The sequence below is a fragment of the Furipterus horrens genome, unplaced genomic scaffold (assembly GCF_987537825.1).
Source record: "Furipterus horrens unplaced genomic scaffold, mFurHor1.1.pri manual_scaffold_2, whole genome shotgun sequence".
Taxonomy (NCBI): domain Eukaryota; kingdom Metazoa; phylum Chordata; class Mammalia; order Chiroptera; family Furipteridae; genus Furipterus; species Furipterus horrens.
In genome coordinates, this window is record NW_028327172.1 from 77,011,703 (window position 1) to 77,026,867 (window position 15,165).

The 15,165-nt window shown below is 35.5% G+C and overlaps 1 protein-coding gene across 3 annotated transcripts in view; it reads left to right on the forward strand.

The window, feature by feature from the left end:
- Positions 1–15,165, forward strand: part of LOC150018859 (platelet-derived growth factor D-like) — a 261,545-nt gene that overhangs the window by 202,745 nt on the left and 43,635 nt on the right. For all 3 annotated transcript variants that reach the window (XM_090267873.1, XM_090267874.1, XM_090267875.1), the window contains exon 4: positions 14,096–14,158. In XM_090267873.1, the coding sequence (XP_090123999.1) occupies positions 14,096–14,158 (63 nt within the window). The remainder of the gene's footprint in view (positions 1–14,095; positions 14,159–15,165) is intronic.

Consider the following 15,165-nt stretch of genomic DNA (forward strand, 5'->3'; position numbering starts at 1 on the left):
CAGTTCCATTTTTAATTTTTTTAAGAAACTCTATACTGCTTTGCACAGTGCGTTGCAGCAATTTGTATTCTCACTAACAGTGCACAAGGGTCTCTTTTTCCCCACATCCTCTCTAACATTTGCTGTTTGTTGATTTATTGATGTTAGCACTCTGACAGGTGTGAGGTGATATCTTACTGTGGTTTTAATGTGCATTTCTCTGTTACAATGTTGAAAATTGTTTTCATATGTCTATTGACCATCTGTCTGCATGTCCTCTTTGGAGAAGTGTTTATTCAGGTCCTTTGCCCATTTTTTAAATTTGATCATGTGTTTCCTTGGTGTTGAATTGTTTAAGTTCTTTATAAATTTTGGATAATAACCCCCCTATTAACTGTATTATTGGTGAATATGTTCTCCCATTCAGTGGGTTGTCATTTCATTGTGTTGATGGTTTCCTTTGCTGTGCAAAAGCTTTTTAGTTTGAAGTAGTCCCATTTGTTTACTTTTTCCTTTTATTTCCCTTACCTGAGGAAATATATCAAAAAACATATTGCTATGAACATTGTCTGAGACTTTACTGCCTCTGTTTTCTTCTAGGAATTTTATGGTTTTGTAACTTACATTTAACTTTTTAACTCATTTTGAGTTTATTTTTGTGTACAATGTAAGAATGTGGTCTAGTTTCTTTTTTCCTTTCTTTTTTTTTTTTTTCATGTATCTGTCCAATTTTCCCCACATCATTTTTTAATAGACCAAACTTCCCTCGCTGTAGGTTCTTGCCTCCTTTGTCAAATATTAATTGACTATAAGTCATGGGCTTATTTCTGGACTCTCTAGTCTGTTCCATAAATCCATATATCTGTTTTTATGCCAGTACCATGCTGTTTGATTACTATGACCATGAGTATAGTTTGATATTAGGTAGCATGATCCCTACAACTTTGTTCTTCTTTCTCAGGATTTCTGTGAATATTCTGAATCTTTTGTGGCTCCATATACATTTTTGGAGAACTTGCTCTAGTTCTTTGAAACATGCCATTGGTATCTTAATAGGAATTGTGTTGAATCTACAGATTGATTTGGAAAATATGGACATTTTAATTATGTTAATTCTTTTACCCATGAATGTGATATATGATTCCATTTATTTGTATCTTCTTCAAATTTTTCTTCAGTGTCTTAAAATTTTTGAGTACAGATCTTTTACATCCATGGTTAAATTTATTCCTAGGTATTTTATTTTTTGATGTAACTAGAAATGGGACTGATTTCTTAGTTTTTCTTCCTGATAGTTTATTATTGGTGCATAAAAATGCAACTTATTTCTGGGTATTAATTTTGTATCCTGCCACTTTACTAAATTTATTTATCAGTTCTAGTAAATTTTTGGTGGACTCTTTAGGGTTCACTATATTCAGTATTATGTCATCTGCAAAGAGTTTTAAAGCTTTTCACATTCTGTTCGTCAAAAGAATTCACATGGCCAAGCCTGATGTCAGTAGAGCAGGAAGTGCACTCCTTCCATGAGTCAAACATCTGAGAGAAGCCCTGAAAAGGAAGACCCAGTAGAGAGAGACAGCACAGTGCCTGCAAGTAGAAAGTTCTTATCAATGATTTTTAAAGTCTTGCCTAACTCCTATATTACAAATTTTAGAAAGAACAATGATTACTTTGGAGACTAGTTAAGAGGCCAAGATATAAGAGGCTAGTTAAAAGATGACCCAGTTCAAGAATTGGCTGAACTCCTATGTGAATCAGTAGTTTGCATATGCATATATACTTTTTTATCTTTTAATTTCCTCAACTATTTCTAAAGTTAGTTCTTGCCTTTTTAAAAATTTTTATTTGATTTTTCCAAGATATAAATAGATAACAAGTTTTCACATATGTATGGTAATTTTCAGGTGGCAAAGTGCTTTTGTGTACATCTGGTCCTCAAAGTACTTTAACATATATCTGTTCCTGTCTCATCTGTTCCTCGTGTGACCAAATTGACCATGTCTGGTTTGTTTACTGTGTATTTCCAATGCCTAGAACAATGCCAGGCAAGTAGTAGGCACTCACTCATTTGCTCTGTAATAAGACAGAACAACTGTTGTAAGGAGGCTATTGGAAATCATTAAGAAGTTGAAAGAATGTGTTCCATCCCCAGGAAAAAGCCCAGGAAGAGATTATACATCCCTTTGCCTAATGGTTGCAGAGATGACCAGTCAGGAAATCAGAAGATCTCCTCTTTGAAAAGACCAAAACAATTATTTTATCTAATGTATCTCTGCCAGTATCCAGCTCACATGGTGGTATGGAGAGTGAAATGAGATCAGGGATGTTAAAGCTTTCTGAAAATTTCAAAATCTCAATGTGCATTTTAGGAGATAGTATGTTAGGCCATTGTAGGTTGGATGGACCCATAAAATTTTTTTTTCCAAAGGAAGAAATGTGTTAAATATAAGATATTTTATCTATCAGCACTTTTCTACCAGCTTTATAAGTATCCAGCCATGTCATATGAAAAATAGACAGTTATTGAAGAAGAAACAAGATACAAGAAACATTGTACATAGGACAATGATTCCTCAGTCCCATTCAGAGTAGACACCTTGGGACCTCACACAGTTCTCCCAATTGCCATCAGCTGCCACATTGTATTTTCCTGAATCTCATCAACCCTTTCAGAGGTGATTTTAGTTTTGGGGAAAGCCAGAAGTTACAGGGCGCCAAATCTGGGCTATAGAGGGTCTGAGTCACCTGGGTGACTTGATCTTCCTCTAAAAACCTCTGAACAAAATGCGATGCATAAGTGGGTGCATTGTCATGATGAAGCTGCCACTCACCAGTTGCCCATAGCTGCAGCCTTTTGCATCATCCAAATAGTTTCTGTGGAGGAATATTCAAACTTAACATAAAATTTGATGCAGATTCGTTGCTCTGTTCGCTCAGTCACTTTAAATGCAACAGCCACACAGTACATATGCTCATTCAACTGACTAATACAGTGATGTTGTTATTGTTGACACATGAACATTCCAGTCCATTCTTCTTGGCTGCCAGGTTACATCAATTTCTCTCAAACTATTTTTGTTATATTAATAATGGCTGGACTTTTTTCAGTCAGATCTTATATATAATAATTTGTTTAATTCTCAAAGTCTCCCTTTAAAACAGGAATAACTATAATCTTTACTTTCAGATAAGAATATTGAGGCACAGGTAAATTAAGTAATGGGTACAGGACTCTAGCTGGTCAGTGTTGCAATGGGATTGAATCCAGAGAGTCTGACTCCAGAACTTGTAACAGTTTATTCCTGCCTTTTCAGAGGTATTAATATAGCCATCTTTCCAGTAGAAAGATAATATATTGGTAAAAGTTTACTAGTTTTGGAAAGCGTGCAATGAATGTCTACCTGGGCCAGTTAGCTTCACATGAGTTATCTAATCTAATCCTCAACTAACCAGGGACGGGGATTGGCAGGAGTTGTTTTTCATTTTACAAATCAGGAATCTGTACCATAGAAGGTTTACCTCGGCCAAAGTTACACAACGTTCAATAGTTCAATGTGGAATTAGATACTGAATATTCTGTCACCAAAGCCACATTTTAAAAATGCTTTAACACATTGATTATCAAATCTTTCTATCAAGGAAATTTACATCAATCCTTAATTCAGCAAGGTGTACGGCAAAGGATTGTCTGAACTCCTCTGTTCTTCATTTAAAGGCATGGAGTTTGCTTTTATTTCTTTGTACTTAGAGATTCTCTGATGCTAGCCATCAGACCCATTTGTATTCTAGCATCTTTATGATCCCTGCTGGGTTTAGAGATAGCATTTAGTAATCATGCCAAATCAATCCTACTAACCAACCTTAGAGGTCATCATAAAGTACTTAGGGGATTTTTATCTATGGAACCCTCTCATCAGGCAAACATTCTAACTCTTCTTTGTAGAAGAAAGGTAATTTTGTACCATGCTGAGGGATAAGATAAAACTAAATTGTATTTGAATGAAGAATGCTATTATCATTTTAGGGGTTTGATTACCAAAATAAGAAATCACTTTTAATTCTAAAGTTGCCTTAGAAGATTATGGACATTCTGAAAAGTTTTTTCCAAACCAACAGTACTGAATATCTTGTCTTCAATTATTTTTTCCACTGTTCTCATCTCTCAGAATAGCTATTTGTTGTTTACTACTTGTTTTCTAGGAACTCCATTATGTTGTGTGAGATGACTAAAGTCGAGATGACAAAACAGTTTTTTCTTTTTCTTTTTTTTTCATATACACAGAAAGGGAGACATGTGAACAGGGGTGAGTGACACATGGTTGCATTAAAAACCAGCTCTCTACAAGTTAGTGCCATGCAGTCCAGTAAATTTAGAGACCTAGGCTCCAGGCACTATATCTGTGAATGATGTTGACCCTTTACCTTTGGGGGTTTGGTTTTCTTGTATGTTGGCAAAGGATGGCCAGTATGAAAGCTCACTGAGAGCAGTGACTTTGATGTTTGTAACTTTGATGTTCTTTTCATTTCTGTATCTTCGGCACCTTTAAGCATGTAGTCAGCAACAATGGAAGGTCTGTAAGTACCTGTTGAATGATGATTAAATGCCCTAGTTAAAAAAAAAAATGCCAAGCCTGTCATTGAAGACCCTCTAATTTGTCCTGCTTCTTCATCTTCAGCCTCATTTTCTGCCTAGTTCTTTGGGCACATGGCATACTCATAGGTCCAAGATCATGGTACTACTCTATGCTTTTGTGCCTGCCCTTCTCTCCACCTGTTTACTCCCCTATCAAAAGTTCTAATTATCATTCAAGGTCAACTCTAAAGGTACTTCTTCTGAGATATTTTCCCAGACCTCCTAGATGGACTTAAATCATTTCTTCTTCTGTAGACGAACAGGACTTTGATTATAGCATTGCTAGCAAATTTATTTCTATGGGTCTTCTATTATTAATTTTTCATTCCACAGATGTTTATTAACATACAACTATGTACTAGCCAGAGCTAGGGCTTTCTATTAATCATCTCATTTGCTCCTCACAGCAATCCCATGACTATTTCTTGTTCCATTTAGCTCCTACTTATGGAATGCATGTTAGTTAACAGATTCTATTGTAGGTGCTTGGAGTTGGGCATTTGAAAAGTTAGAACGCATACCACCCTCCAGGGGCTGACATTCTAATGAACAGGTGCAGACTCTGAAACAAGTACAAACATAAATGATCAAGATAATTCCACATACTGGTAACCCATTAAGAAAATAGATGTTGCTGAAATGAAAAGGAATAACAAGAGTGGGGAATTAGAGTAAATCTGGGTGATAAATTTCTCAAGGGCAATTATACAACTTATTCATCTATGCATTAGCCAGTGCCTAGCACAGGGAGTTACATATTTTTGTTATTTAAAAATCTTAGTAAAATAGTAAATAGAACTCTGAACTTAGTGGTCTGTAGACTCTCTTTCATCTCCAAAACCGTGCTTCTGAGAATGAAGAAATGGATAGAAGATGTAAATATAAAATATGAAGTATGTCTAAAACAATCCATATGCAGGGAATATCTCAGCTAATCTTTGGGCTTAGGCGATAACATTGTCAGCTCCGAATTTTCTCAGTCAAGTAGGGAGAAAGTAATACCCAATCTCCATATTATTTTCTCTTTGACTTTGTAATGTATTGCCCCTTACATTTATTATTTATTTTTTGGCAACATTCATGACCTTTGTAATTACATTTGGCATAGATGAATACAGCAATGAATTTGCATCCACTAAGTACACAGCCTGTGATAATCAAAAAAAGTATAGCAGGAAGCAAAAGAGGGCCAATCTAGTATTTAAAATTTGCTGTGCAAGGCCTAGTGTTTCCACTCACAGAAACTGCTGATGAATATTGCTAATGTAATAACAGGCAAAACTAAAAAATGCTGCTGTTAACTGATGATAACAAAAGTAAAAAGAAATTGTAAAAGCCCAAAGACATCTGGAACAATGGGATTCAAATTGCAGAATCTCTCATTTAAACACCAGTTAGTTTATTTAGAAATAATTTTCCCAACCAGTAGGAGAAGACTGAGCTGTTTACTCAGGAATGCTGTTGAAGTTATATGGACTGAGTTGCACATCTGTTCCCAAGAAGTCTCCTTCACTGACTTAAAACAAAGTCTTGCCACTGTATTGAGTTTTTTCTATGCAAAGCTTTACCACCTCTTATCATAATGAAACCCATGACCTGTGTGCTTGTCACTTAGCTCAAAAAGCTTAGCTAATGGATCCAGACAGCAAGCCTGCTTTTGAGATTTGAAACCCACAAACTACTTTGATTAGTCGCTAGCTGAGTGGGAAGTGGAAAGAGGAACTGCAAGGTTAAGAATGTGACAATCTCACCTTCTGTTAGGAGTGATTGCAGGGGTATGAGTACTGCATTTCTGTTTCAAAATTTGCATTAGCCAACTCTGTGATTTAACCACATAGAAGAGTCTGGAAATCACCTTACAGTCAGATCAAGAATAAGGTTGTTCTTTGAATTAATTGTTAGTGTATTTACATAGTTCTACAATACTGACATGGCTATTAAATATTTTACATCTAGTGTAGCCTACAGGGCCAAATGATGATTATGATGGGTGGCAGCTCTGAGACTGTGTCCTGGTCAAGTGTGAGCATAAGAATTCATGTGTACAGGGAAAATGTGTCACCAACAACACAAGCTCACATCCCTAGGTAATATTCATATTTTTTAAAAGATTGAACAGCTCTTTGAATACTTTATAACTGACTTGCCCCTGATTCTCTTATAAGGTATTCCTCCTTTAATTTATAAAACTATCACTTGTTGAATAATTTTTCATGAGTGCTTTTTTTTCCTGGCAGTATGACAAGCTGTGTTGACTAGGGCTTTGTCTATTGGACTTCAAATGATATTTTTCCCTAACATCAGACCTTAGGAGTTTTAATTAGCAATAGAATCATTTGAATTCATAGAGGAAATGATTTTAGCTTTTGACCAAAATTAGGATAATTCATTTATATAATGCCATTCAGGTACAGAGACATTTAGAAGTTCTTAGGAGTGTGAATTTCAGCAACAGAGTCATCCAATGAAAATGAAGTGGTTTGTTGAATTTGAGTATGAAACAGTGTTTCCTCCCTCAACAACATTAAATAAATAAATAAATAAATAAATAAATAAATAAATAACAGAAAGAATGCCACTATGTACCAAGCACTGATCTAAATGCAAGGAAATGAAAATATAAATAATTTAATTCACTATTTCTCCTTTTTATTTTAAATTTGCGATTTTCCTAAGGTAGCAAAATAATTTCCTCAGCCATCCATTTTAGCTTGGGAATGTAAATAGTTTTTAAGATTAATTTAGTAGTATCAGAAGTACAATCTTTAATAATTTTTAGGCCATTGGTAAATCAAATCAATGTTCCTTTGAAATGCATTTAAGAAGTGTATGAAAACCTGTACTTAGGAAAAATCAAGGGCGATTGCTTATCTTATAAAAGGATTCTTTATAAGTAAAAGGAGGAATAGTTCAGCAGAGATAAAAGAACACAGAGAGTCAGCCTCAAGTTCAGATATGTGTGGGTCCCATTTATAACCAGGTTGCTTCCATGGGCAGTTACCTAAGCATCCTGTATCCCTGTTTCCTCATCTCTTAAACCTGCAGAAATCATGAATGAAATAATGTATGGAAAAAATTTCACGTAGTGCCTGGTATATTATCTATGCTCCATAAAAGGCAGCTGTCACTACATAATAATCATGGCATTTTCTTAATACTAAACTTTGTTGTGTTTACACAGACTTCACAGAAATTACACCTGCACCTAGCTTTGTAAAAGAGACCTCTGGAAGTGTTTTTGCAGATATAAATTGAATATTCATTTATCATTTGGGTTGTATCAAACACAATGAAAGATGTTAGGAAAGTTATATTTTGCAATTTGCAGTTTTCTGTGCAGCTCCTTGCTAAGGCTCCCTTAAACACAGGCTTTGACCAATGTTCTTGACTGTCTATCTCTCCTTTCCAGGATCATCATGTTTTCCTCAAGTCTCAGTACACAAGCAATAACTGCAGGTTGCCCATCCTTTCCTAACTTGAATAAACCCCCTTTCCCTATCTGCAAACTCTTGATTCTTCTCTAGTTCTCAAGTATGGCTTGCATGACATCCTCCTAGTAGATAACTTCTTCTCTGATAACTGGAGGGACTTTCTTCTTTACCCATGGACTGATATTAGCTCTAATCTTTGCTTATCCTATTGTGAATGACTTCCCAGACTAAGTTCTGTCTATCTGAATAAATCTGAAACTCAAAAGTATAGAAAGTTCCTTGTTTCATAAGAAATAAAATGAACTTTTGAAAAATATTTTGACATTAGCATCAAGATTCCATAAATTATTAGTTGATGAATCCTAGAAGTTCTCAATTTAAATTGTACTTTATTATCCATAATAATAAACAAAAAGATTGTAAAATTAACTCTTTAGTCAGTGGAAATCTGCAAGTATGTCTTATCCATGAGGCTATTTGGTATAAAGGTATATTCTATTAAAATTGTATTTCCAATAATAGATGACTCAATGTTCAGGGCTTCTTATAGCTCTAAGAATATATATTATTAAATTTCACAGGAAGATTCCCTAACTTTGAAAGATGCTCTTTGATCCTTGTTAATTATTGATTTTTGAACTCTTGCTATCCTTGTATTAAATGTCATTGCCAAAAAAAGCTGATCTCTAGCCCAGGTCTATCTCATATTAATGGAAAAAGAGCTGGTTTAATGATGAGCATGTAATGAAATATACTTGTAAAGGTTTGGTTGGATCACAGAGTTTGATCCTCGGGGTTTTTAATTTTTGTTTTATTCTATTCCTATAGACATTAGGACATCAGTGTATTATTATTTTACGTACATTTCTTGGACTGTATTCCACAAACTCATGTACTGGAGTATCAAAAACATTTAAAGTATGTTCCCCGCAGAGTGAACCGAGGGCAGAGGGCTTTGAGTTTAGCATTATTTTAGTTTCCCTCAGTGATCTATGAACACAACAGAGTGTTCATGAACACATGAAGAATTCACTGAAGGAATAAATGTTGACAGCATATTTGTTTGTCATTGTTTTATCATGACTTTGACAAAACCTTCTATGTTTTTATGCATTTAAAGGAACACCTCTAAGCATTAGCTCAGTCAAGAAGCATAGATACAATTAGGAGAGAATTTCTTAACTTTTTTTCTCTGAGAAATGAATATAAACCATAAAAAAGAAGAAATAATTTTTCAAAATCAGGAAACATACTCTGACAAATGTCTTTTAAAACTTTCCCCAAATAATTCATCCTCAGTAAGTTAGCTTGTTTTGGTTGAAAGCTTTTTAACATTTCAAGTAACTGCATATGTTTTAAGAGATGGCAAAATACAGCTCTATGAGCAATGAACAGTTTATGGCTCATCTACTCACATACAGCATAATCACCCCAAATGAAAATGAACAGCCATTCTCCATGAGATCCAGGAACAGGTGGTACAACTAATCGTTGCTAATGTTTGGAATATTGGCCTGACAACAGCTGTTTCCAAAGATTCAGAATAAATAAATAAATAAAGTGTTCCCAGTTTCACCGTGAAAGGACAGGAGAGGCATTTTTTTGGGATATCCATTGCAGGCATTCAATGATTACATGTAGACAAGTTACCCTTAGTGGAGGTGTGAGTGGATCATTCACTTGTTAACTTATACTATACAGCCTGTGCTCAGGGATGGGCTCAGGGGGACAGATCGCAAGAAGGGTTATCTGGATATATTCTTTCTGAAAATGGAAATCCCATTCTTATTTTATATTTAATAACCAAGATTATTATTCAAAATAGTCATTTTCTGTAGTGTTGTTTTTATCCCTTGCTATATTTGCTTTCAGTCTGTGAGTAAACTGACCTCAAAAAAAGTGAGACAAATACCTGTCAGCCCCTGAGCCGATGACTGGCCACATGTTTTCATGGCTGTTTTTAAAGACATCAGAAGTTGTGTTGCATTATCTGTGTTTTAGGTGGAGTCAAATGTGATTATTCTAGAATCTTTTTCATCACACTTTTACTAATTGGTGAAAAGTATTTCCACCAGAAGGCTTTTTATTTTCCATCAGAGAATACATGGGTAACACCATTCAATGTAATGATATAACGTATAAGACTTTAGGGCTGAATGTTCACACACACTTCAATCCATTTTTTTCTTTTCCATTGTTGTTTCAGAAGTTTACCATTTCTTATTAAAACTAGATGTTCATTATGAAAATTTTAGAACATGTATATAGTGTTGACCTTAAAAATAAAAAAGTTATTTTACCAGCAAAAAAATGGGTTTCTTCAGGAATAGCAGAAAATTACAATTTGGGATATGCAAGCTATGGCAAAAACTAAAGGCAAGTCCAGAGAACTTTTATAGCAGAAATGGAAGGTTAGGAGGAGCTGTTACAAACAAAGAGTCCATTGGAGGTAACTGGGAGTTTGAATTATAGTGGCTTTTTATTAGGTGGGTTGTGACAGTCTCTCATTGGCTAGGTTGTTGCCATAGCAGGAGAAAATCTTCATTCCTCCTGCTGAGGTAGTATTGTAAAGGAGAAACATCTTGTTGGAGATGCATAGCTCCTCACTTCCTGTTTGGGACAACCAGGGATAAATAGTAGGGCTTTGAGAGCTCCCCCTACAGGCTCTTCTTGGTTGAGGTCTCCTTTATGAATTTGCGTGATTAAAAATAAGAAGAAAAAACCAAAAGGTTGCAGGTTCGATACCCTATCAGGGTACATACTTAGGTTGCAGATTCCATCCCCGGGGCATGTACAGGAGGCCAGGAGGCAACCTATCAATGTTTCTCTCATATCAATGTCTCTCTCTCTCTCTCTCTCCCTTATTCTCTCTCTCCCCACCCCCCTTTCTTCCTCCATCTCTCCCTTCTTCCTTCTCTAAATAAATAAACATAACCTCAGGTGAGGATTTAAAAATAATCATAGTATATAACTTAAATTTATAAAATGTTATATGTCAGTTATTTCTCAATAAAGCAAGGAGGGGAAGATAACCTGGTTGTTATGTAGACTGTGGACTCTAGGGCAACAATAGAAGCATGGAGTAAGTTAACAGGCAATTGGGAGAACTGCTGGTATCTCACACTTTGGGAGGTTATGGAAGAGAAGAGAAATGATCATATTAAGGATATGTTACTTCCCATGACAAGATTCTCTTTTCAGGGCTAAAATTTGAAGATTCTGTGTTTTATTCTTAAAAGGAATATTTTTCTCTTTTTAAGTCCATTTTAAATATCATTATAAGTAATGACAAATTTGAAATTACATACGTTTGGTTTCTTTTAAATGTCTAATATTCTTGTAGCTAAGAGAAATAAATTTATATTTTATCTGGATCTTAATGAGATTGTTTATTATTAATTTCTGTTAAAGTTTCTGACTAGAATCCTATAGCTGCGACAGCGAAGAAGCTTAAAATTCTTTGTGTAACATTTATCTAGATGCATGTGCATTTAAGGCCTTTTATATTTAAAATGCTTAATAATATTTTTATCATGTCTATGCAAGAAAATGAACTGAAGTCAGAGAATGTATTAAGTATAGATGTAAAATCTAAAAAACTAATAATACTTTGAAAGATATCATCATAGAACCTTCCACCAGTACTCTGATTTATGTCTTTCCTGATTCTGTTAACTCCTCTTTGAGAAACTGTTTCATCCAAGCTATAATGATGTGAAACATGACCAAACAGTTTGTACTCAAAAATGAGCTCTAAGGGTCCTCGCTTCACCAGAGAGGGCTGCATGATAGAGAGAGCACCGTGTATCTCTCTGGGGACTGGTTTTCTAATCATGAAAATGAAGAGACTAGACTAGAGAATTCTAAAATTCTTTCTAGTTTCAAGACTTCAAGATTGTTCCTCTCTGATTTTTATACATGGTCATCATAATCCATTACTTGCTTTAATTGACATTTTTGTAATGATGATTCCTAAATCTATATATATCTCTCAAGTGCAAGTCTATCATGAGGTCCATTCTAATAGAGCAAATGGCCTCCTCAAACACACTCATTAACTTTTTCCAGTAACTAGATTCATTTTCTGTATATTTTTCTTAATGTTGTCTAGATATCATTCCCTTTTGGACTGAATCTTATACCCCACCTTTCTTTCAAGTTATCATCTAGTTATCTATTTCTCCTAGTCTACAAGACTCAGCTCAAAATTTACCGTCTAACATGAAATTTTTCCAAGCCCACTTCCTCCCCAGGTAGACTTTCCTGTCTTTCACGGCATTCTGATTAATCTAGCATCAGAGCACCCTTATGAGTTTATTGCACCCTTTTATTTACATGTTTACATTTTTAATTCCTTAAGGGTAGGAATGGTTTCTTATTTCCTTGTGATTCTATCCTCAGCTTAGAATGCATCACATAGCAGGTGATTAACAACTATTGAACCAATGAGTGAAAATGAAAATTCTATGATCTGAGAATTGCTCATGTCTGTATTATCCAGAGCATGTCCAACTACCAAAAGACATGGAGAAGTTATTGGCTCTCTTACCCAGGTCACCTGCTCCCCTACTTAAGAAGACTCATAAAATTTCTGACCTTCATTTGTTTGCACACATCAATCTGCTATGGGAATTCAGTGTCCTTTTCACATGCAATCTATCTCCCTTTCTTTCCTATCTTCCATGAGGATGAGATTAGAATAACAATGTCTAGCCATTTTGCAATAGTTGTTCATTCCTTCAATCCCACATTTGACTCAGTTCTCTCTTGATAAACAACTAAACATTTCTTCATCACAGACACATATATAAACCAGGGTCATCATGAGCAATTAACAACTGTGAATGAAATGTAATCCTGATACTTAGCTCTCATTCAGTAAGTATACTTGGGTAAATACATTGGCATATTTGAGTGGCTAGATTTTTGCTCAGCAATATCTTAAAATACCTCCTACTCCTTGGTGAGGCTGGAGGAAATTACCCAAGGTAATTTATGTTAGCAGGATCAAGAAACCATGTGTGACATGTAAAAACAGTAGAATCAGCTTTCCTTCCCATTGTTTTTTTAACTTTATTTTTATTGGTTACATTATTACAAATGTTGCTATTTTTTCCCCCTTTGCCCACCTCCACCCAGCCTTTGTCTTCCCCTTCTCTCTGTCCATCACCACAATGTTGTCTGTATGTATGGGTTATGCATATACACGTATGTTCTTCAGCTAATCCCTTTACCTTCTTAACTTGCTGGTGCTAGAGAAATTAACATGAAAGTCACCTGAAGTCAAGAGAGGTTTCCATTGTAAGAGAAGTTTCTTTTTCTAAGGTCCATGCTATCATATATCCTTTATGGTGTCTCTGAGATAAATAATGTTCTCAGGTCTGCCCCTTTCCTACTTTCTTCTAGTGGGTAGTACTATGTCACTCCCACAGTTATTTGCTTCCCCTCCATTCTTCCTGACACTTCCTGATAGAGTCGGGAACAGCCCTTTGTCAGTTAGTTTATCTTTGAAAAGATCACTGATACTGTAGACTAGTTCAGCAGGCAGGACTGAACATGATGCAGAACCTAGTTCAAACCAAATAAATACTAATACCAGTAATAATTAGTATTACTCTTTAAGTACTTTATTAAATGCTAGTTATAATTAATGATTAATGGAATCAATTCTCAAAACAAGCCAGTAATTGAAGTACCAAATAGCAGCCTTTTACAGATGAGGAAGAGAAGGAGTGGAGCGGTTAAGGAGATTACCTGAGGTCAAACAGCCAGTAGATGGCTGAGTTAAAACCTGAACTCCTGTCTTCACATTTTCCATTTCACCAGTGCACATAAGTAAATGTGAATGCAGCTGTCCATGTCTTGAATGAGAAAAGCATTGAGGAGAGGTGCTTAAGACAAATGGTGACCTGTTCAGCAGAAAGGCAGCTCATGTTCCTGCTGTCACTTAGTTGGAAGGAGATTTCAATGGCTGAGATGTTGAAACTGTGCATGTAATAATTTGAGTGGAGGTATGATTGACTCACATGGATGTTTCTTTGCCTTCTAGGAAGATTTCCAACCCGCAGCTGCCTCACAGACCAACTGGGAGTCAGTCACAAGCTCTATCTCAGTAAGTAATGTATTTTTCTGTTGCCAGTGAAAAAACTGATGAACATCAAACACATCAAGACCTATGGCTTGACCAAAAGCCAGATCTCAAGCATGATGTTTTCTTGTCTTTCATTTGGATGACAGCGGGATATGTCAGATGCTCTTTATCTCTCTTTCAGAAAGTTTTCAGGAAATGCCAGTACTCATTATGGGAACATGAAATAGACAATGGCTTAAGTATTTACCAGTTTCAAAGCAGAACATTTCAACTGAAGGACTGTGCAGACACATGAAATGTATCAAAGTGGTCCATGGCCCAAGTTCAAGTGGGGAATTTTGAAATAGTTTTTTGACTATTCCAGGGGAAGCATTAATCTTTGCATTTTTGAGGATCTTTTCAGACATGAAAAATTCAAATGTTTACAGTAAGATAACTTAAGTGCAAACCAGGCATGTGTTCTATTTGACTTGGAAGTAAAACATAACTCAATAATGAAACCATAAAATGGTTCATGCCCTTATTTTTTCCACCAAATTTAGTAACTTATCAGTATTCTGTCTACTTATCTACTTTATACAGAAAGAACAGAATTGTTTTTTACCAAATCTGTGGGTAGCACTTACATAGCAATAATATGCAAGATAATAAATACAGTTGTTCATTGAAAGGTCAAGAGCATGGAGAAAGCTTGTCCATGGTTCTAAGGTGTGGGTCAGTGTGGCTGAGTCGATTTTTCTTCTCCAAAAGTAATATACTATCTTTTGCTCTCTGGGGGATTTTTTTTTTCTAATTCCCTCAGATGGCAGGATTTCCTCAGCTATGGATTCTGTGAGGATTTAACTCACCTGGTGTGGCTGTTGGACTAGGACAATGTGATCTGAGCCAAAGATCAGTGAGGTCTCTGATAGTGATACTAAGAACGTTTTTTGTTTTGACAGTCCAGAATGCATGTTCAGAATACAGCTGAGTGTAAGCAATCAGTGTCAGGCAGGTGAAGATGAAAATAAGGCAGGGAAGGCTGCAGA